General features: G+C 39.0%; 1 protein-coding gene and 1 long non-coding RNA gene across 6 annotated transcripts in view; both read right to left on the bottom strand.

The window, feature by feature from the left end:
* LOC117884844 overlaps positions 1-11,024 on the bottom strand; it is a 76,368-nt gene extending 65,344 nt beyond the window's left edge. Inside the window, exon 1 of the long non-coding RNA XR_004647672.1 lies at positions 10,928-11,024. This is a non-coding gene — a long non-coding RNA (uncharacterized LOC117884844). The remainder of the gene's footprint in view (positions 1-10,927) is intronic.
* A 3,645-nt stretch (positions 11,025-14,669) lies between these two features.
* LOC117884840 (sodium channel protein type 2 subunit alpha) overlaps positions 14,670-24,903 on the bottom strand; it is a 127,614-nt gene continuing 117,380 nt past the window's right edge. For all 5 annotated transcript variants that reach the window (XM_034785698.1, XM_034785700.1, XM_034785702.1 and 2 more), the window contains 5 exons: positions 24,276-24,329; positions 22,868-23,005; positions 21,487-21,591; positions 19,563-19,833; positions 14,670-18,029 (listed from right to left, as the gene is read on the bottom strand). In XM_034785698.1, coding sequence (XP_034641589.1) covers positions 16,834-18,029; positions 19,563-19,833; positions 21,487-21,591; positions 22,868-23,005; positions 24,276-24,329 — 1,764 coding nt within the window. In that variant the 3' untranslated portion in view covers positions 14,670-16,833. The remainder of the gene's footprint in view (positions 18,030-19,562; positions 19,834-21,486; positions 21,592-22,867; positions 23,006-24,275; positions 24,330-24,903) is intronic.

Here is a 24,903-nt window from a genome sequence, read left to right as displayed (position 1 = left end):
TATATATATATATATATATATATATATATATATATATATATATATATATATATATATATATATATATATATATGGAATAAGTAGTCAAACAATGTTGTTTACTTTTATCTTTTGCTTTATCATTATATTTACAATAAATGTGGCATCTTTGCCTTATCCCTCTTAATAAGATCCTGCTGGTTTTTATTCTATTGATACAACATTGCTAATGTATTAAATTCAAAAGTATAATACCTCAGACCATGAGACTGGGAGTTGGTAAGCCCGGGCTGTATTCCTGGCTTTACTCACTGACTCACTTTGTAATCTATATTGAGCAAATCTCTTAACGGCTCAGTTTATCCTTCTGAAAAATATATATAGTAATAGGTGAATATCTCTCTGAGGGTGTGATGGGTTGGATCACAGAAACCCCCTTGGGAGCTGCCACCCGATGTGCAAAGTCTACCCCTGCTCCTGTTTTCCCTGCCAGCTCAGGACTCCAGCACCCTGTCCTGCTGAGCCAGACACTCCTGTCTGCCCCAACACAGACCCAGGGTCTGAATCACTTGCCCCAAAGCTGCACGTTTACCTGAAAACAGCTCACAGAAGTGTGCTTGTCTTTAGCACTCAGATGCCCAACTCCCAATGGGGTCTAAACCCAAATAAATCCGTTTTACCCTGCATAAAGCTTATGCAGAGTAAACTCATAAATTGTTCGCCCTCTATAACACTGATAGAGAGATATGCACAGTTGTTTGCTCCCTCAGGTATTAATACATACTGAGTAAATTACTAAATAAAAAGTGATTTTATTAAATACAGACAGTAGGATTTAAGTGGTTCCAAGTAGTAACAGACAGAACAAAGTAAGTCACCAAGCAAAATAAAACAAAATGCGCAAATCTATGTCTAATCAAACTAAATACAGATAATTTCCTCACCAGTTCCAGAGCACTCCCTTTTACACGCTAATCTCCTTTTAGCCTGGGTCCAGCAATCACTCACACCCCCTGTAGTTACTGTCCTTTGTTTCAGTCTCCTTCAAGTATCCTGGGGGTGGAGAGGCTCCTTCTTTAGCTAGCTGAAGACAAAATGGAGGGGTCTCCCACGGGTTTAAATAGACTCTCTTGTGGGTGGAGACCCCCCTCCTATGCAAAGACCAGCTCCAAGATGGAGTTCTGGAGTCACCTGGGCAAGTCACATGCCCCTGCATGACTCAGTCTTTACAGGCAGACGCCATTGTCCACATGGCATCTTGCATGTCTCCAGGAAGACTTCTCATGTGGATTGGAGCATTCCAAGATGCATTGTTCCCCAAGCGTTTCCTGATCAGGTACTTAACCTGGCAAATTCCTTCCTAAAGAAGCTGACCAAATGCCTCCCAAAGCTTACTTAGAAACCAAGCAAGCATACAGCCCATATTCTTAACCTTAAGTAGAAAAAAAAAAAAATATATATATATATATATATATATATATATATATATATATATATATATATAATGAATAGATATAGTAGACCATAACCTTTACAGAGATATGTTACATGGCACAGGCAGCACAAAACATATTCCAGTTATATCATACATACATTTATAAGCACCCCCTCCCCATAAAGCCTTATGGGGTACACTGTCACACAGGGCTATTGTGAATTTTAATTAAATAAAAAGTCCTAGTATGTAAATATGCAATGACCTCAAAGCATAAAAAGGCACTATAAAATGTTAAATAAAATTAATGAATGCATTTTAAAAATTCAAACAAATGTAATCATATGGGCCTGCTACTAAGGTCTTATGCCACAGTTTATGCTGGTAGGCATCAGCAGAAATCCTGGGTGAATTTAACTCATGCAATTTTCTATTATATATATCACTGCACATTTACATGTGGCCATATATTTTCCAAGTCTCTACTTTATTAGAAAGCTAATAGTAATAACATATTTCCAGTGCTACAACTGCAATATGCCTTCACATATTTTCCATTATCCTTTTGTACTGTCTGCAGAATTAGAAGAGGTAGTCTGCTTTCTATCATAAACAGAAATTTACACAGTGATCTCACAATCAGAACACTGATTATTAATTGAAAACACACTGAAGTGCCTGATCAGTTCCTTTCATGGTTCAACGTTTTCCTGTTACAAAGAAAATTTGTACCTCTAAGCCTTATGCAATATTATTCTTTGTGGATCAAAAATCCTGGTTGCCATGGAAACTATAAAAAAGAAAATCAGTCATGACAAAGCAATAGAATAACGGAAAACATCTGCTGGGAAATTACTCACTGGCTCAGGTTTGCTTATCAGAAATGCTTGGGTGACTTCAACTTGAAAATAAAGCATTTCCTCACATCTAAAGTCCCAAACTATAAACATTAGCGAGTTTAAGACATTCAAACATGTACTGGCTCTATAGATTGGAAGGAGGTAACAATGTGTGTGTGTGTATATAATATATAAAAACAGAATTGTGTACATAAAATATATTGTTTTTCTTTGCTAGACCTTTTATTAAAGCTGTTTTGTGGATGCAGATGCATCTGGCACAGAACATTTACTGTGCTAATGATCCATCTTGCTCAATGCCTCTCTACACAGGACAATGAAATAAACTACTAAAAAAAAACAACCACAGGTGTAAGACTCTTGATGAGAAATGCCAAAAGGGGATAATTATATTAGGCAGGTAACAGAAAATAAACTGTGTTATAGTTTAAAACAATACATCAAGAGTCATAGATCAGTCATCTCTCCTTTGTGCTACTCTACTAACATTTCTCACTCAGAAAAAAATACAGTTTGATATTAATTTTAGGGTATCTGAAAAATCATTTGCCATGTAAAAATAGAATGAAAAATAAGAGTCCAAGCCAGAATCATGCAATTCCTGTTCAAATACCAATGGCTTGTGGGGATCAGGTTGTGAATGACAACTATGGTGGTCAAAAAGCCATATAATACCCTGGAACTCATGATCCTGTCAAACTTAGCCTCTGAGTTATTCCATTATAGGGCTATATAGGGAGAAATGCTTGATTTATCCTCTTGTCAAATGTGTATAATAATGTAAAAGGTCTTGAGATTGCTACATGAAAGTCACTACATAGAAATGCAGTTGACAATATTCTAATCCTAAATTTGAAATGCCAGGGCCCAATCCTGAAGTGCCTTCCACAGGGTGCAGGTGATAAACACAGCAGAATAGGATGGATTAAAAAATATATATATATTTAAATCAGACTTTCACTAAATACTTTAATTTTTAATATTAAATCTATTTAAAAACTGAGGTTGTAATAATTTCAAATATCTATTAAAATAATTTAAATGAAAACAATCAAGTAGTATATAGTTGCTGTTCAGAGTTTTAAAGAAAGCCAAACCACTTAAGCCAGTGGTGGGCAAACTATGGCCCGCAGGCTGGATCCAGCCCCTCAGGGCTTTGGATCCAGCCCACAGGATTGCCCCCTGTGGTGCTGCGGGGCCCACGCCACTCTCAGAAGTGGCCAGCACCACGTCCCTGCGGCCCCCCCGGGGGGGGGGGGAGGCAGAAGGATCCGTGCATTGCCCTTGCCTCCAGGCACCACCCCCCGCAGCTCCCATTGGCCAGGAATGGGGAACTGTGGCCAATGGAAGCTTCAGGAGAGATACCTGGAGGCGTGGCAAAGACAGCGCACGCGGAGCCCTCCCCCTCCCCCAGGGGCCGCAGCGCTTCCTGGAGCGGCGCGGGGCCGGGGACAGGGCAGGCATGCAGGGAGCCTGCCCTGGCCCCAGTGCGCACCATTGCCACTTCAGAGCCACTTTAGGTAAGCGGTGCTGGGCCCCAAACCCCTCCTGCACCCCACCCCCCAACCCCCTGCCTTGAGCACCCTCATATACCCCGCACCCTTCCTCTGCCCCAATCCCTTGCCCTGAGCCTCTTCCTGCACACCGCACCCCCCGCCCCCACACACACACACTCCCTCCCGCACCTCAACCCCCTGCCCTGCATACAATTTCCCCACCCAGATGTGGCCCTCGGCCCGAAAAGTTTACCCACCCCTGACTTAACCCATCACTTCTTCTGGGTGGAGACTTGCATCTCTCTCTCCTTTGAGATTACATTTTAAGGCTTCTCAGATCTCTGATTAGCAGACATGCCCATTCTCCTCCATATTTGACCTAGACCACACTCTTTACCAGAGTTGTGCAGCAATCATGTAAATCCTCTGCACAGCTTACAACCAATTAACTGTGCGGTTGTGGATCAGGGGTAGTTTCTAGAGGAATTTTTACCCATTTGGGCACTGTAATGAGAATTTAATTTCTCAAAGCCAGAGGGGAATAGGATTATAGTGCTTAGAGATCATGTTCTGCACCTTTTCCCTGTTTTGCAAAGACGGAAAATGTAAGGACAACTTGCCTCAAAGAGTCAAGAAATATCTATTTACAACAAGAGACTATAACAGCTGGGTGGGCAACACTTGAGTTGGTGACTTTTCAGGGTGTACCTTTATCATTTTACTTGTGTGGTGTTGTCACTTTGACATTCATGGGAAGCAGTGGGAACACTTATGAGTGCCTTTTTTTAGAGCGAGCTAGAAGGCAGCAGAATAATTTTAAAATGATATCAATAAATAAAAGTTTATACAGATAAGGAAAAGGCCAGATAATTATTTGAGTTGATCTCTCAGCACCTAGTGTAACATCTATTGGAATAATCATTTCATCAAGAAAAATCTTTTTCTTAGCTCTATAAATACTTAAGCAGACTTTATCACCACAGCCAAACAGATGCATTTTTTCTCCTTTAACTGTTCTCCCAAATCAGCCACTAAGAAACTATCTTTAAATGATTTCCTAGACCGGTTTATATTTAGCAGTTTAAAAAAGAAAACAAAAACACAACCCAGTGCAACTCATGCCACCAATCACTGTGGAAACAGAACACTCCAATAGCTTTATAACAATTCTCTGGTTACTAGGTAACCTATATTGGTAGTTAAAGAACAGAGCTATTTCTATTTCATGTCAACCAATGTCAAAGTGCTAAATTAGGCTATATTCTATTCTGTATTTTTAAAGTGTTTTTGTTTTGAAATTACTGAAATTCACAATAACAGCATTCTGTACCATATATAACTAAATACAATGTGGTGGTTTGCTTTTTCCATACTGCCAGTGTCTGAACACAAAATAGGGAAAGTAAATAGTAAACAAAAATCTGTCATTAACAACACAAAACAAATAATGATTAAAGCATGATAACATAATGGCATGTAAAAAAACAAAACAAAACAAAAAAACAACATTGTTTTGAAGTGTGATTAGGATCCCAGAGGAAGGGAAGAAGTCAGACTGTGTTCAAGTTCTGGGTTCAAATTTAGGAAGTTTGAAATTTCCCAGACTATTTGAATGCATCTAACTCAAATCGGAATTTAGATTTCTCATTTCAACTAATATTCCACAAAAACATGTTTAAAGCAATATTGTTGGATATTCCAATCACTTCATAATATGGAGTAAATACACTTGAACAGTTGAGTTTAAAATGTTTAACAGCCACAGACATATTTAAATAATTCTTGTTCAAACAGTCATATGCAGGAAATAGAAAGAAGTTATGCAAGTGCTTTAATTTTTCATGCTCTATTCTTTATCTTGCTCCCTACCTGGAATATCAGACAGCTGAAATCTTTAACACACATGAAGGAGTGGGGTATGCTCCTCAAGTAGTCAGAGGTTTCAAACACAAACCATGAGGCAGAATGTATTATAGCAGAGTTCATAGTTCAGAATCTGTATACAGAATGGTCAGTCCCAAATGTAAAATTACCTATTTTACAGTCAGTTTAATAATGCTTATTATTTTAATGACCACAATTACTCTAGTCTTTTTTGTTGTTGTTTTGACAATACCATTTAAATAGAACATAGTAATCTGGGAGTCAGATATTGCAGTGATGTGCTGCCGAGCCAACTTGTTCCTTCCTGCTCCCACTTTACCACTGACACACTCCTGGGCTGAAACGGCCACAGAGGAGTTATTAAAATCACATCAGTAAAGTTCCTTAAGCATTCCATTATTTGGCACTGGCTATACAACACTGCCATTCTCAGAATGCCAGATTTGCTAAGTGAATGTTTGAAATGTTCTTGATGTCATTACTCCACTGGTCACCCAGGGAAACACCTCTTCCCACCGGAGGACATGGAGCATGATAATCCTGTTTCAAAAACTAGGTGGAACAATTCCTTTGTGTCACTAAGGGAAGCAAAGACTGATGTACACAGATGGAAAATTGGATGCCCTCCTCATCCTAATGAACACATTGTTTGTAGCCCTGGCACTGTACATTCTACTTGTATGTACCATCTCTTTCCCCTACTCTCTGCCAGTCTTGCCTATTTAGATTGTAAGCTTGGGGGCAGAGACTGACTCTTACTCTATGAGAGCAACAAAAATGGGGTCCCATTCTTAACTGACTGCTAGCCACTACCCTGATAAATATGACTAATAATCCAGCAAGATGGTGAAGTCCATCTGAGGCAGAGTGAGGGGAGTTTTTGATTATCTTTACATTAAGTTTCTTAGGTGTATTATTGCAGTTTTCATTTTAAGCCCTTGCTATATTAAGGGCTACTAGATTTACATTGTGCTGCAGGGATTACCTTGCTAAACATTAATTTAATAGCAGGGTAAACAAGGCCTGTAAAACCTCTTCAAATTGCTGGTGTGCAAGTTACTGGTGTGCAAGGGTTTAAAGTGCTGGGAAGTGCCAGGGGAAGCAAAGCTGAGTGTTCCTACTCCTTTCCCTGGCTGAAGTAAGCAGTGCTCCGTCACAGCTCCCCCTTCTCCTTTGTTGGTGCAATGAGAGCTCTCCGTCCTGTTTCAGTCTACTCTAACTACTGGTTACTGATACTTTTTTACTTTCTTGATTATGCAGTACTTTCATTAGAGCTAGGAGTGACGTCTTTCAGTTCACAATCCTTTTACTATCCTCAACTTTTTTGAAAACCCCTATGACTGTGTCTATGCTGAGCTTTTTCTTAAAAACCTCAAAGCAGTCACACAGTACTGTAGTGCAAACACTGGTGCTGTCTAAGTCAGTGGTCCCACTATTCCTATCACTGATGGAGCTGTGCTGATCATAGTGCAATATTGGAATTTTTAAGAAAAATCTTAGTGGGGATAAGGTTACGTGCAAAGGAAAGGTTTCAGAGTAACAGCCGTGTTAGTCTGTATCCGCAAAAAGAAGACCGGTATCCCAGCTATCTTCGAGACACCACTTCCAGATCTTCCAGAAAACACCATCCTGGCCACTATGGACTAGTCCATCTTTGTGTGGAATATTGGTGTAGAGGGCTTCTACGTCCATAGTGGCCAGGATGGTGTTTTCTGGAAGATCACCGATGGATTGTAGTTTCCTCAGGAAGTCAGTGGTGTCTCGAAGATAGCTGGGAGTGCTGGTAGCGTAGGGTCTTAGGACAGAGTCTAAGCATCATCTGAGCATCATCAGATATCTACAACCTATCCTGAAAGATGATCCTTTACTCTCACAGATCTTGGGAGACAGACCTGTCCTCGCTTACAGACAACCCCCCAACCTAAAGCAAATACTCACCAGCAACCACACATCACTGAACAAAACCACTAACCCAGGAACCTATCCTTGTAACAAACCCCGATGCCAACTCCGTCCACATATCTATTCAAGTGACATCATCATAGGACCTAATCACATCAGCCATACCATCAGGGGCTCGTTCACCTGCACATCTACCAATGTGATATATGCCATCATGTGCCAGCAATGCCCCTCTGCCATGTACATTGGCCAAACCGGACAGTCTCTACGCAAAAGAATTAATGGACACAAATCTGACATCAGGAATCAAAATACTCAAAAACCAGTGGGAGAACACTTTAACCTGTCTGGTCATTCAGTGACAGACCTGCGGGTGGCTATATTACAACAGAAAAACTTCAAAAACAGACTCCAAAGAGAGACTGCAGAGTTAGAATTGATATGCAAACTAGACACAATCAACTCCGGTTTGAATAAGGACTGGGAATGGCTAAGCCATTACAAACATTGACTCTATCTCCCCTTGTAAGTACTCTCACACCTATTATCAAACTGTCTGTACTGGCCTAGCTTGATTATCACTTCAAAAGTTTTTTTTCCCTTAATTAATTGGCCTCTCAGAGTTGGTAAGACAACTCCCACCTGTTTATGCTCTCTGTATGTGTGTATATATATCTCCTCAATATATGTTCCATTCTATATGCATCCGAAGAAGTGGGCTGTAGTCCACGAAAGCTTATGCTCTAATAAATGTGTTAGTCTCTAAGGTGCCACAAGTACTCCTGTGCAAAGGAAAGAAAGCCGATTAACAGAAAATAATTGTTAATGCTAAGAAATAACTTTTTTCAGCATAAACTGCATAGCCATTTCACTAAAACGTTCTTAACACTAACCTTGATTTGAAAATTTTCCTCACTTATAAAAGGTACAAAGGGCAGTTGGCCACCCAACTCTCAGTGAAACTCAATGGTAGTTGGGCACCTAACTTCTCTTTGTGCTTTGAAAATACCCACCGTGGGCTATAATCTGACTGCTTTTTTGTTTTAAATATTGTGCAGTTTGGCTTTGCCAATTATGTAAAAATTCAGCAGCTTTGTCAGATTTTTAAAAGACATCAGTTGCACTAGAAAATATAGAGTGTACTTAGCAACAATCACCAGAGTGCCAGTCTGCAACCTCTTGTCTCTTGAGGAAGAAAATGTACCTCAGTTTACTTTTCTTGACTTATTGCACACCATAAGCTTTGAGTGTTATATTTTAAAATACTAGCCCAATTTCATCCCTGCATAATTGCACTGATTTCACGTAAATTCTCCAGAATTGATTTGTGTGTTCAAGTAGTCTGTCAAATTACTTTCTCAGATTCATTGCTTGAAAAAAATCTGAATTGTATAAAGGACATAAAATCTTTTCCCTATCACTTTGTCTCAGTCTCACCTGAAATACGTCATAGGTAAAGATCAATGGAACTATGACTAGAGTAAGAAGTGATATTTGATTTTAATTATCAGAACATAATGAATTTTTAATTATAACAGCTGATCTGTCCTTGTAAATCTGTGAATAACATGTATTTGAGGTTGTATTTTCTCTCAACAACCATTCCACTAACATGATCAATCAACTTTTAGTGTAATTCTGTAATCAGATTAACAGCACTTTACTCCATCTTTATTATTTTAGCTCAATACAAGATTTTATAACTCATTTACCTGAAATCTGCATGGGAAATTAATATTGCAGCTTGTCATGTGATCAGCTATTAGTTAACCAGTTGTACATTAAGTTGTGTAAGAAAATCCTTTGTTTTGTCCATTTATTTTCTTGCCTGTTTTTTTCCCTGGCCTTAAACCTTGTAAAAGAAATTTAGCATGGTCTAAAACTGGGTAGCAGTTTTCATTACCACAACGCCATTGTGATACTGTCTTTCCCAGTAAAGCAAAAAATTCGGGGGAGGGGGACAAAAAAATCCAATCATATTCTGATCCTATATCCTTCAGCACTGTACTAAGAACCATGTCAGCTCCCCTAGTGTTGCTTGGAAAAGGAAGTGTAGAGGCACTGATTTAGGGCTTGTCTATACTACAGAGGCACAGCAACTGAATATAACTGTAGCACTATAGTGTGTAGACACTGTCTACAGATACAGAAGAAGCAGTAGCTAGTGGTGCTCATATTGAGGTTGTGAATTTTTCACTCCTCTGAGTGACACTGCTAGGTTGACCTACGTTTTAGGGAGAGACCTGGCCTCACACTCTCATATCCAAACAGTATCTCCAATTATTGAGTATAATACTACATAACATGTTTCTTTTCCCATTAATGTTGGCCGGCCTAGAGATTCAATATGCACTTCCACTCTGATAGAAAAGCTGAAGTTTTGTAGGTTGCAACTGTATTTGAAAATTAGTTCAGATCCCTGGGGCCTTTGTAAATGGCGAGTCTAATGCAGTTGCCTAGGGCCATAGGAGATATATGCCATGGAAATTCTACACTATATGGAATTAACTGCTCCATGGCTTTGGGTGTTTACAATGTTTCCTGAAAAATTAAAGCTTTCATTAAGAGAGAGAAAGTGGGTGTGTCTGTAAACATCCAGCCCTCTTGGTCAGTGGCTAGAGGAGGGCAAAACCCATCTGCCCACGTTGCTGGGACTCCCCTGGATGGCTCCTACCACGTTTGGCCACTGCTACCACTCAGGCCTATGCTCCCTTTAAAAGCAACAAGGAGTCTGGTGGCACCTTAAAGACTAACAGATTTAAATGAGACCACCAGACTCCTTGTTGTTTTTGTAGATACAGACTAACACGGCTACCCCCTGATACTTGTGCTCCCTTTAGTTTCTCTCTTACTCCTTGCGCCTCTGTGGCTAACGCCCCTTCCGCAGGGGCCACAGCCAGGGTCCATTTGCTCCCCGTCCATCTGAGGCTGCCCCTCCTGCTTGGGCCAGGCACCCACCATTGGTTCACCCGCTCCTCCACGCCAACCACCAGAGGGGCCTGGGCTCAGCCGGCTCCCTCCTGCCCCCCTCTATGGCTGCCCCTCCTACTGGGGCTCACCCCACTGCTGCTCCCACCCGGGGTCCCCCTCTCCGGGCTTTATCTCGCCGCCCATTACCGTAGCACCCGGCGCCTTCCACTCACAGCCAACAGCACCGTCCGCAGTGCGCTTGTCTCCCATGCCAGGGCCCCCACCAGCCCTTGCGGCTCCCTGGCTGCGTCGGGGCCCTGGGATCTGCTTCCCCTCCCCTGGGGCCCTTCCCCCGCAGCGCCGCCAGGGCCGCAGTGGAAAGCGGGCTGAGGAAGGCGAACAGCTCCCCCCAGGTCGCCTGGCCTGTGCTGCCCCCAGCGCCTTCCCCCAACGTCCCTTACCTGGCTGGGGCCGCCCACAGGGAGCTCATTGCTCGGCACGGGCTCAGCCCTGCCCGCCGACCAGCCGAAGGGAGGCGGGTGGCCAGCCGGCCTCTCGCCCCACTGCTCGCTCCGCTTCCCTGGGAGGTACCTGCACTCCTGCCGCCTCTCGTGGGCGCGGGGACAGGCGGGGCGGCTCTACTGTGGCCGGCGGCCCGCTGCACTGGGCGGCATTAGCCCCGAGGTGGTGCTGTTGTACAGCCGCGTTCTCTGCCTAATCCGGCCGCTGCTCCCTCCCGGCTGGGCTGGGAGCGCCGCAGCTCTCCGGCCAGCCGCAGAGCCCCGAGAGTGGGAGCGGCTCTTTACGGGCTACAGAAGCGAGAGGAGCGACCCGTCTGCTTTTAACAGCGATGGACCCTGGTGCGCTTTCTGTTTGGGAAGAGATCGTCCCACCTGTGAACCGGGGCAGCGATGGCTCCTCTAGTCTGGAGATCCACTGGGACATTAACTATAACAGAGGTGTGAATTACTCCATTCATCTCACTAGAGAGCTGGCTGTAAAGTTTAACAATAACAAGCGAAAAAGTGCTATTTAAATGCTGATCATTCAATAGAGGTATCCAACATGTCTGGATTCATTTGAAATTGTATTCTACAAGAAGTAGGTTGCAAGACTTAAAGATATAAAAACTGAATTCCCAATCATGTGTTTTAGCTTCTCCGCTAGGATTCTGGAGAGAGGAAGGAAAAGAGTGAAATAAAATTATATTTTTATATATAATAGATATTACAGAACTTAGAAATTAGAAGTGACCTGTTAAATCAGCCAGCCTTTCCTCCTTCCCTAGTTAAAGTGTCCTCTACAAAACCCTCAAAATCAAGATTTAGAGAGATTGTAAGCTCTCAGAGGGAAGATTTCACCAGGGAGACTGGTAGATGTCAGGAAGGTATTTTTTCCTTAAAAATAAAATGTCAAGACTGGGTGAAGTCAGTTGTATTTTAAACTAATGAATAAAGATGCCAATAATTTAGTAAATATATTATTATTGTTTTCATTTTTGTGAATAAATACAAAACCCTGAAGTTCTTAAAAAAACAAATCAAACAGGTTTCCAATGGCCCCTGTCTTCAGTTTTTAAGCCATTCATAAGTTTTTCTTTTGTAACATCCAATTTTTTCATTACATATGAGTCAAGTCAGTAAAGCTTTGCTCTAGACTCACAAACACGTGGATCGTTTTCTGAATGGTCTAGTTCAGCTAGGGTTACCACCTGGCCAGTATTTGACCAGCCTGGCCATCTTTTTATGGATTTGCCAATTGCCAGAAAAAGAATTTAATCTGCTGGGATTTTTTTTTACATGGATCTAAAGATTTGCATTATCATCACAATATACTGGGATATCTAATGTTAAAAGTTTCTGTGTCTAGCTAAAGATGTTGCAGTGTTCCCACTTCCACGGTTTAAGGAACAACAGATCAAAACTGTTGAAAATACAGCAGTTGTCTGCACACCAACTCAGAAGCACACGGCACATGTGTGAGAGAGGGTTTGAGTTATGCGAAAGTGAGGAGACTGCAATGTTAACATGTATCATATAATGTTACCACTGTATGTGGTATCGCTCTAGATATTATAAGTGGCTGTTGAAGGGGAGGGTTTATGAAGTTGCCTTGTGGTTGGGGTTGCAGTGGACTTGCCTGGAGAGGGGTGGGTTTTTTGCATTTCAAAGGTGGTAAGCTAAATTCAGTTCAGATACAAATATCTCACAACACAAAATATCTGTCTTTTGTTACTTAAAAAAATTAGTACTTAAATTATTGTGGTTCAGTGTTCTCAATTCTCTTCCTTTCTTAGGTCCTGATCTGGCAACTCATTCTGTAGGGGTGGGAGCAGAGGTCTACTGACATGCATCTAGTTGCAGGATTGCGGCCAAAGAGCTTGCACCATGCAGCTCCATCATAGTAGTGTTATTGGTACAGAAAAATCCCATACTAAACAATGTAAACAAGCCCTTAATTTTGGACGCTTTAAAAAAGAAAATATAAAAGAACAACTTCTGCAGTCCTTATTCAGGCAAAACTTCCACAGACCATTGGGAGTTTTGCCCAAGGACCAGAGTTGATTCAGAAGACAAATACATGATTTGTGCATATCTGGTTATCTTGAAATTCTGCAGCTGCGTATGTCTAAATAAACATAGTTGCAGGACTTTTAAGATATGTAGTGCTGCTCATCATGTATATGAGATTTAGAATAAAGAATCTGAAGTGATATTTCAGGGCTCTTATTTTTTTCGTCAGCATCTGACTTTTTAAGCATTGCACTCTTAAGGAAGCATTTGAGACATACTGCTGAGAATTTCTCCCTTTAAAGAAGTTACATCAATTTGATTGCCAATTTTGTGTTTCACTCCAGCTTTGCTCCTAGAGCCAGCCTCATCACTTCCTGGGCGGTTCATAGCATATTCTGTATTAATGCGAATGAACAAACTTAGTTGTACTAGCAAATAAACAAGATATCATGTGTCCCTTAAAAATTGTAGTTTCTCTGTTTTATAGAAATCCATATTTTGTCATGGAGTTTGTAAGCCCCAGTTTGGGAGGGAAGAGGAAGTAGGGAGATGTACTTTGACATAAGATATTATTCCAAAATAACTGTCCCAACCCCTAAAAATGGGTGCTGTAGTTTGGAAATAAAATTAGATACTATATGATAAGGATGACACACACACATATAAAATTGTTTTTCCCCGAGACATTTCCCTGGAATGAACCTACTGAATGTGTGAATAACGAGGGCTACCCAAGATGATAGAGAAAACATAAATGAAGATAAATTTACCTATTTATAATCTGAGGACTTGTCTGTTGTGCTTGTATGTTGAAGATCTCACAGTGCTTTTAGTAAGAGTAGGGATTTGGCCTTTGTGTCCTTGGCCGAAATTCCCCCTATTTACCAATTCTTATGAAGCCTGTTTTTCATCTAGCTTCTGCCTCCACTGCAGAGATGGCTACATTTCCATGGTACTATGTACATACAGCATATTAAACACTTGGGATCCTTCAAGGTGAAAAAGCACTACATATAAATAAATCATAAATGTTTAAATGATATACGTATACAATGTTCATATTTTAATAATGTGCAATACCTTAAATTATAGCAATATAACATGGGCCCAATGCTTTATTTAATCTAAGAGCAAAGCTCCCATAGACTTCAGTCTTCCCTATGTCTTAATGTACTATAATGAATGTATCATCTAATGTACAAAATTCCTCTACAACAACAAAAGTGATACTTGGACTTTGGGTCCAAAATATTGCTGGAAATATAAATTTAATTTTGGTTTGTAGCTTTGATATCTAGTACTAACACCTTAACATCACTTTTCTAGTAGTTTAAAATGCCTGAAATGTAAATGCATTTTAAGCACTCTACACATGAATATTATCTTATGGTACAGTAATTTTAAATAGTGTTAATCAGCCTGAAAAATCCACCTTTAAATGGAAGTGCAAATCAAGTTCAGGAAACATTGAATTTTAAAACAACATCATCTACTGCAAAAGATATAAAATGTATTTGGGAATATATAAGTATACAGTACTTTATTTCATTCCATGCACATTTTTTAAATCAAAAAGACTTTAAATTCTTATTCCTGTTTGCAAATATTTTATCTGTGTAGCCTTTTAAAATTTATAGCACCTCTTGATATACATTACTTGTTAGTGATAAAAACAAAGACAACAATTAAATACAATAAAAAAAGAAATCTTTATTCTTTTGGCTCAACTGTAATGTGGTTTACCGTTCTTTATGGTAATAGCATTTTCCTGCATGCAGTTCACCAACACACAAGTCAATAGTTTTAGTTAAAGGAGGAATCAACATTTAATTTTTGCTTGTGTAAGAAACACAAATGTCCTGATGTGATCAATTATACAAGTTTGCTACTTAGTTCTTGTGAAAAAGACACTGTCTATCCCATAGTATATTTAGAACAGTTCTAGTGCAGCATGAATCAACAAGAATAAGAATAGTCTATGTAAACAAACACTGGTAAAGATCAATGATTCCATGAATAAAAAGACTACCTTGAAACTTCTGATGCAGGCAGTGCTAGGATTTCAAACAAATCTTTCCCACCACATTTCAATTACAAGTTATATCTATTTGGAAGCAAGTGCATTTTGGACTGAATTTGAAATTTTTTTCACATTAAAATGTGTGCAAAAATACAGTACTAATAAAAAGAAGCAGAAACCTAAAACTACCTCATTCTCTCCTTTACCTCTTATTTTGTGAAGTTCTTTGATTAAAAAGTGCTATGGACAGAAAGTAACAAAGGTGACTGACATCAACCTGAAGATAATTTTAATTTCTGATTTTATGTACAAAATGCTGAAAAATAAAATAAAATGATATTTTTACAATATTTATATTTTTTTAGAAAATTCTACCCATGTATTTTCAACAGATTAAGCAGTTTGAAACATGTCCTGTACAGTTTGGCTATACACCGTACAGTATTCACTTAAAATTTAAGAATGCAAAGCAAGAAGCTCTTTAATAGCTGCAAACTATTGCTTGATGATATGAAGGAATGATTTCTGGTTGAACAATTTGTTTCACTTTACCACTGACATATGGCTTCCCATATTAGACTTTTGAACAGTGGAAGGAATAAAATACAGCAGCAAAGGCAAGATAAACATGCATCAGTGATAGCCTCCAAAATATCTATAATGGTACAGAATACATAATATTATCTGTTGAAAGCTTGCAAACTACACTTATCGTGGTACATATTTGATGCAATAAATATTGTGCTCAGGTCATTATTTGTTTGCTCAAACATGCACCACATGGTAAAGTAACTATTTACATAGATGGTATTATTTTATTGACACATACAATGTCAACCTTGCTGAGAGTAGAAGATGGCTAAATGATACTGCAGGGTGAAGCAAAACAGTTTTATAAAGGTTGACTTTTTTGGTCAGTTCAATTTTCTAGGTTAGATTAAATGAGTATTTTGTTCTCCACAGAAGAACACTTAAAAAAATCAAGTTTATATCGCCAACATTTTTTCTCAGAGAAGTTTGTATCAACTATAATTTAATGACTTGTGAAAAAATAAAATATCTGTTTTATTATTGTAGGTTCTATGGGACTTTACAGGCACATTAAAATTTTTCTGAATGAGACACAAGATGAATACTTTCAGTAGGCACCTCAAAATATGGAGCCACCCTGAAACATGGAAATAGTTAAAACCCTTGCTTTGTGCGAATGGTGTCATGTGTTTTCCATGCATGAACAATGAGTGCAGCATGCCTTCATGCAAATCACTTCTGCCTGTACATTAGAGAGAATCAGAGGATAAAAGACCTGGTCCTCAGATCCCCTTCCCCAACACAAAACCCATTTACAAAAATAGTCACAGATAATAGGAAACAACCTGTGAATTAAAAAAAAATGATAAATTCACCAACACCAATTTTTGTAAAAATATGGCAAATATAGCAGTTGAAATGCAGACAGTGGATACAATTACTGTACTCAAGTGTTTTTTGTTAATCACACAGAAATTGTAGGTTTGCACCTTTTTTTTTAAACTGGTCCCTACAGTCTGAGTAGCCATTTTGTCTCCTCTTCAGCAGCATCAGCTGGTAGTGAAAACAATAACCTCCTGTCAAGGTTGTTACCCTGTTTTACAGAGTCACAGTTTGATGACGAGGGGTCACTGTCTTGTTATAGGCACTGACCTTAAGTATATATATATATATAATCATTTTATATATATATTTATATAAGTAAAAACTGTCAGTTTGGCATAGACCTCATACAGGAGTCTTGTTGACACAAATATGTCACTTTCTCGGGATGTAAACTATTTGTCACCAATGGAATTCTTTGTCACTTTTTACCTTCCCTGATGTCTTTACCTTTGTCTTCTTTTTCTGATTTGTCTTTTTCATATTTCTCTTTGTCTGGCTTTGTTACGCTATCATAGGAAGGTGGAGAGGTTGTGGAAGGGGTCATATCTGTTTTTTCTGGAGTGGAGTTCTCATTTAGCTTATCTATAATCATATCTTCTTTGATAGGCAGGTCATCCTCATCTTTATCTTTATCTTGGTTAAACATACTTGAAACTTTTTTAAGTTTTTGCTTTAAAAGGTAACGTCTGAAAGCTCGCTGAATAATGACAGCAGATACTTCCTCTTGTTTTCGTTTTAATGTGGTTGTAATCGGTTCATAGGAAACTTTAGAAGGATTTGCTGCCATAAACCGATCTTCCATTTGTATTCGAAGTGTATCCATTTCTCCACTTTCCCCCAAAACACGCTTTGTAAAAGCAAACAAGATGTCAAGGCAGTGAATTCTGTCACCACTCACCATGGGCAGATCCATTGCAATAAGCTGAACTTTGTTTGGTTTTGCTAAAAGAAGAGGAGGATCCAGTGAAGCTGCAAAATCAGACAGTTTACTGAACTCTATGAACTGGGTGGCGTCTGGATCAAACTTTTCCCAAACCTCATAGAACATCTCAAAGTCGTCCTCACTCAAGGGCTCGGCACTTTCTTCTGTAGCAACACTGAAGTTCTCCAAAATAACAGCAATATACATGTTTACTACAACTAGAAATGAGATGATAATATAACTGACAAAAAAGAAAATCCCAACTGAAGGGTTACCACAGTCTCCTTTAACCGAGCTTCCTGGGTGATCTTTGTAAGGGTCACAGTCTGGTTCTCCACTGTTCAGAATTGGTGCTAACAAACCATCCCAACCAGCTGACGTGGTAATTTGAAATAGGCAGATCATACTGTTGCCAAAAGTTTCAAAGTTGAACATGTCATCAATACCAACTTCCCTCTTAACGTAGGCAAAGTTGGACATTCCAAATATAGCATAGATAAACATGACCAGGAAAAGCAGGAGACCAATGTTAAACAAAGCAGGAAGAGACATCATCAAAGCAAAAAGCAGAGTGCGGATCCCTTTAGCACCCTTAATGAGACGCAGGATTCGACCTATTCTGGCGAGTCGGATAACTCTGAACAAGGTGGGGGACACAAAATATTTTTCAATCAGGTCAGCTAGAAACATACCTGTTAAAAAATAAATTAGTTAGTAAACATGTAATAAAATGTAATAGCAACTACTAAAGATTTATACTATTACATACAATGTTGACCAATGAGAAGTGAAGCAAACTTATTCAAATAGCAGAAGTTTGCATTATGGGCTTTAGTCCATTTAACCAAACAGTTATAGTACTATAGTCTGATATACAAATCTGAAAAATCCAGCTAGAACTTCTGCAGCAATTTGCAGGATTTTGTAAAACTGCATCAAAGAGATTTGTTGATTTTAGACAGTATCACTATATTTTTTCCTGGAACTGCTCCTCACTTATACACTTCTATGATCTGTTAGTGAATAGACCAGTGGATATTGAAGTTTACAGAATATTTTTCTGTTTAGTTATAATAAAAGTAATCTAGATTAATCTGAAGGAAGTTCCCTATTTATAGTTTCTGGTAGCAAATTATAATGTAACACATTAAAATTAAATTATTTAAATTTAATATGCAAATTTAGACAGGTACTTAACTCTTTAATCACCAATGAAATAATGTGACCACAAATTTAGTGGGAATCCCACAGCAAACCAGTATATAAATAAACCAGCAATGAAAAGGCTTCTTAGAAGAAAAAAGTGGCAGAAAATTTCTTTATTATGGCATCAGAGAAACAGAAAAACTGTGACCTTTTCAGCCACTCAGAAGATAGCTATGGGTGAAATCCTGTTCCCAAAAAATACGCCATAAAACCAGATTGTGGACTGAGGAATTCTGCAAGGCCGGAGACAAGGAATCGTACCCATTCCAGGCAGCCCTTTCTGCTCTTGTGCGCTAGACAGAGAAATAGGCCATTGGAACTACATATTTATAGATCCACCTGCTCCGGCCCCGCTCTTCCCTATGCATCTCCTGAGTTAACAGGCAAGGAGCCCTCAGATGTAAGTGTCAGAGGTGGCTCTGCAGCAGGAATGGTGGGGGTGCTGACCTGCTGTGTGGGGTCCTAGCATGTTATCCACACTAACCAGTAAAACCAGACGGGGTTCTTTTGCTGTTAGTGCTGTCTATCATCTCAGGGTTGCAGGGCACAATTTCTCCCTGTGATTACCAATAATAAAGTTTGTTCATTTTTGCCTCAAAACAGTCTTTCCATTTATTGGTTTGTTTCTATACTAGAGTAATATGCAATTTCTACTGCACTCGGAGTCATGATCTAATAGGGTTGCCAATTTTGGTTGGACGTATTCATTAAGGTTTCATCACATGACATAATCTTGAATTAAAGATTAATCTTTAATTCCTGGAAACTCCAGGACAATCCTGGAAGGTTGGTAAATCTACGGTCTAATTTTTGATACTGAAAATGACAATAAATCAAATCTAATTGGTATAAAAACTCTTAATACACAGTTCCTTTATTTCATGCACAGTATGGAATAAGACATTGGCAAACTAAATAATCAGACTCTCTTCAAGTCAAATGTTAAGGAACTTAAATTCCTAAAACAAATGTTCAATTTCTACTCTTTTAGTCCCTTCTTGAAAGTGAATTGTACTTACCTACTATGGAGAGAATGACAACTACAAAATCAAAAATGTTCCAGCCTATGGTGAAATAGTAATAACGAAGTGAAATCAGTTTCAGAATACATTCTCCAGTGAAAAGGACAATGAACACAAGGTTAATCCACCATAAATTATTTTGCATCTCATCACTCTGGTCGTCTGTTTCTACCATCATGGTGACCATGTTAAGGCAGATAAGAATCATGATGCTGATGTCAAATACTTGTTTTGTCACAAAATCAAAGACCATGCCTTGGAATTTGTTCTGTGGGTAAAAAAGAATGCATCATGCATACACCTTGTGTATAAATTTCATTCCCAAATTACTACAAATAATTAACTAAATCTACAGTTTCCTCATCTGTAAAATGGGGATAATGATACCGACCTCCTTTGTACTTTGAGATCTACTAATGAAAAGCACTATATATAGACTTGGTGAAATTTGATTTTTATTTTTTTATAATTTCAACAGATAACATCAAGGTTAATTTTTAAGCATTTTTTCAATTTTTATCACTTTAAATTTTCAGTCATAGGAAATTGTTCAGACAATAGATCAGACAATAGATCAGACAAATTGATCAGACAATTATTTAATGACAGCAGACATTGAGATTCAAAAAATTAAAGTTTGATAACTGTTAAAACACAAATTGTCAACATCACATCAAAATATACAAAGTAATTATCCACAAATCAAACTCTAATAAGTTCTCAAGGAGTGTTTTTCTTACTTTGCCTATCGGTAAATTTTGATTTATTTTTGAAAAAAAAAAAAAATGTTCATTGGTTTATGTGTGTTCAGTGAAATCGACATTTACTAATAAAAATCTGATCTTTCCAAGCCTAACTATATAGGACCTAGGTATTATTATTACTATTATTATTAGTTGTACCCTGAGGACTGCATAAGATAGCTTCCTTTTAATATGCATTCACTTGTTTGTGCATACATAGACATTTGCCCACACAAATTCAGTAGTTAGGCCTCCAAAGATTCTACTTATGCATATTGAAAGGAAGATTTTCAAAGCTACAAAATTTGGTTGTCTTATTGACATTCATTTTAATATATGGGCTTTAGTGATACAGCAGACTAAAAAATGTTTAGCTTTGGCAAAACTGGCAAACAAGTTTTGCTTTTTGCCCACGGACATCAATTCCCTTCCCTGAAAACCTATACAGGTCTCAGAGCTAAAGAAAATACAGCCTCCCTAAGAAATACTTCTTGTACCACTAATAAGATCTTCAGCCTCAATTAACTATAAAAAAACATTCACTAGAGAAAATCTTTCTTCCATCTGTGCAGCTGTTGAAGATATGCTGACAGCTGAACCAGTATGGTTCCACTGCACAAGGAGCAGAACAGGAATTGAAGGTCCTTTGCATGGGGAGGGAGAACACTTTGAGGAATGCAGAGCTGTACACTAGTTGCTTCCTAATTGACATTGCACAGGATGGAGGATGGGGAAGAGAGAGGCCGAGAATCCACCATTTCATGGATACTCCAATTCTCTATATCCAAGAACAGGCATGTAAGAGACATGTGGATTAGCTGCCACAGAACAGCTGCAAAGCCACTCTTGGCCCGAGAAGAGGATTCCTTCCTAAGGCCTTGACACCTTTGGCACTCACAGTACTCGAGCTGTAAGTTAGTTGTTTTAGACAGATCAGTGGTTTGAAGGATGCAACCTTCAATCCCACTAGTCTTCCAACAGATGTAGAGTGAGAATTCAAAGCAAAAAGAAGGGTCCTCCACAACCAAGGAGATTAATGAATACAAAAGAGAAAATTCATTTGGATTTAAAGAGAGAAAAAGTTTGCTTTAGGTCAATTATTTTTCTTGCTTACAACTTAACCCAATACATTATTTAAACAGTGTGGGGAGGAGGGAGGGAAATACTTTCATTCTTACCGCTGGCCTAGGTATAGGTTTTTGTGGTTTCTTTGAACCCAGCTTTTTCATTGCATTGTAATATTTCTTCTGTTCCTCCGTCATAAAGATGTCTTGGCCTCCAAAGTAAAGAAATGAGATCAAAACTAGTTACAACCGTGTACCTCCATTGATTACCTACAGCCACCATCACAATTAGTATTATCACTCCTGTTCAGAGTCTCAACAGAATCCAAGGACTGAATGGGCATAAAGACTGGCTTGCTCTCTCATTCTTCTTATTTTTATTGTCATTGTATGGGGAGCTGCTAACAACTCCTGAATTTAGGTTGCCTAACACTTTCCATTCCAAAAGATTTTTGCAACTTTTTCTTTGAGAAGCTCTCAAATGTCCAGTGTTTGCAGTAGGCCTTTGATGTTTTGCAGGGGGAATGCGCTCAGGCAACAGATGTACCTTGTCTTTGTCCCATGCAAGTCCCTCAGCTTTTGCCCAGACATGAATTGTTAAAAAATTCAACTTCCCTTCTCTTGTTTTTGCTTAGGAAAAATTTGGCAAAATGCTTAAATAATAAGTAAATATGAATATTCTATGACTGGGTTCATGCCCTTGTTAAAGCAGCAACACATACTGTACTGGGTACACCCAGGAGCTGTCAAAGAAGGCATAGTAGAATGTTGCAGGGGTGAAAAGGACTCCCTTTCCTCCTAGACTTAGCACAACATGGTCTCAGCACCTCTCCACCCACAGGGTCACCACATGGGACAGGAGCTCCCCCAACTGATGAATGTGGGCCAGCAAAGAGAGCTAAGTCTGACTGGGTTCCCCCCATGCCAACAAACCCTTGGAGTCAGCACTCCTTCCTCCCCATCTGGGTTAATAGCCTTTTCCTGCTGTCGGCTAATGTATTTAATCCTGTAGCTCAAGTAGTAATAGTATTTATTCAGCACTGCAGCAAAAATTAAGACTCAATACCGTACAAAGAAGGATAACATGGTCCTACAAATATGATTTATATGTCTACATTTGGGAGTTCTCAGACATGGAGGCAATGTAGCCAACATTTTTTTTATTGCTTGATTTGGCCATTTAAATCTTTAGCCTTTTTTATGATACAACACCTTTAAATCGATTATCTTTTTTCTTTTTCTATTTTGGTTATATATGCTCATGTGTATGGTTTTCCTAATTCATCCATCCTGCAATGGAATGAATATAGTTAAACCTCTTTACATTACATACTGCGTGTTACAGCAAGTGATAATAAATGTTAATCATAAAGAGTAAAAAGTATAATATTTTTCTGACCTGAAGTCACTACAGTAATTCATTGTATGGTAGACACCAAAACAAGCAATATTTTTGTATTTAGCTTTCTTTTCAGAACAGTGACGAAATACTTATCTTCTTTTTTTGCTGGTTGAAATTATCTATGATGACACCAATGAAAAGATTCAGGGTAAAGAATGATCCAAAGATGATAAAGATGACAAAGTAAAGATACATGTACAGGTTGTCCTCATACTTAGGCTGATCCAATACCTACAAAACATGCACAAATGTCAAGCTACAGTATCAGGGTGAACACTGTGTGTCAAAAGCCTTATTTGTTATATAAAGCCTAAGGCTCTATTATTCGGACTCATGCGCCTTATGAACTAGGCTCCATACACTCTGATTCTGAAGCCCCAGAATTCACCTCCTTGCCACAGAACTCTGTTCCAGAACTCTGTTCTGAGCTTTCATTAAAAAATAAAGTTTCTAGCCCTGATGGTTGTTGGAAAAACCTTGAAAATGTTAAATGAGTTTAAATGAACACTGTGTCACCTGCCTCAAGCTGTAGACAACCTGAAACAATAGCTCTAAGACAGGGTAGTCAATAGGTGGACCGCAGGCCAAATGGACACTGCCAGATGCTTTTGAACAGACCTTGAAAACTTTTTATTTACTTATTATTATTGTTATTATTTTTGTATTATTTTCTCTGGAGTCTGGACCTTGACCAATAAATTTGGACCTTGACAGAAAATAACTGATTACCCCTGCTCTAAGAGGTATGAACCATTCCATTCTTCTCTGTCAGGTTCTTGTGGATTCTGCAATTCCAATGGCAAACAATCTGATGTTTTCCAAGATACCATGGAGTTCACCAATTCTGCCATAGAATCTTGCATTTTAATATAGCTAGGACCTCCTGCCAAGACCTCCCTTCAACTGCCCCTTTTTTACCATTTATTAACGGGGACTTAATAGGATTATAGGGCACACTCCCTGCATAGTTTCATGGAACAAGGGAGCAGGAAGTTAGTGAGCCAGAATGGAGCACAGCTTGTAGCCTGGGAGCAGAGGGAGAAAGAAGGATAAACTGATGAGCTATGTGGAGCACAGAACAGTACAGGAACTGAGACCTGAGGAGTGGAGCCAAGCTGCTTGGAAAACAACCTCATCCTTGAAAATAATCATTGTTGCAAATAATTCCTAAAAATTTTCCATCAATGAGTGTTTCCAAGCATGAGTCATAGCCTTTTGAGTGTTTGCTTAGGAGCCAAGGGTATTTCATGACAAAAGAATAAGTTAAAGTTACTGTGGAATTTGGTCTTGCTGTGCCACAGAATATATGGGACCTTAAAGGATCTTCCATTGATCTCCTTTTCTTTTGTATTTTCATGCTCTTTGCTACCTTTTCTGCTTGATGGAACTATATAACTCCATGTTATCTCATTTCCAGTGTCACTCAAGTAAGGTATCAGTTACATTACTGGGATCACAGAGTTCACACAATCAAAACAATGGCTCCAGGGAATATACTTACATTTCGAGAATCCACAGCTGCATACATTATATCCATCCATCCTTTAAATGTGGCCTATAAACAGAACACATGTGCTTAACTTCTGTTCCTAGAAAATGACTAATTGGAGACACTGTTTATGAACTGAAGACAAACTATATTCATATTTATTTTAAAATACTGGTATAATGCAAGATTAATATTTGGCTTTTACCTTGTATCTTGTTTTTTGTATACAAGAATTGTAAACAATTATAATAAATATGCAATCCAGCAAAATGCAATACCTAATCTTTTACTACAAGGAATAATATATCTATTAAAAATTCTCATCTAAATATGCACTATTGGAAACAAAGATACATTTTGTAGGGGGGGGGATGTATCATGGTCTATCTGATGTAAGCTCTGCTCTTGACTTTCAGAGTTAAGGCTGAGTTGGTTTTAGCACTGAAATATCTATATACACCTCTACCCCGATATAACGCTGTCCTCGGGAGCCAAAAAATCTTACCACGTTATAGGTGAAACCACGTTATATCGAACTTGCGTTGATCTGCCTGAGTGCGCAGCCCCTCCCCCCCCCCCCCCCCCCCCCCCCCCCCCCGCGCCCCCCCCCCTGTCCACCCCCCCCCCCCCACCCCTCCTC

Source organism: Trachemys scripta, chromosome 11, assembly GCF_013100865.1.
Source record: "Trachemys scripta elegans isolate TJP31775 chromosome 11, CAS_Tse_1.0, whole genome shotgun sequence".
Taxonomy (NCBI): Eukaryota; Metazoa; Chordata; order Testudines; family Emydidae; genus Trachemys; species Trachemys scripta.
This window is presented reverse-complemented; position numbering and strand designations above follow the sequence as displayed.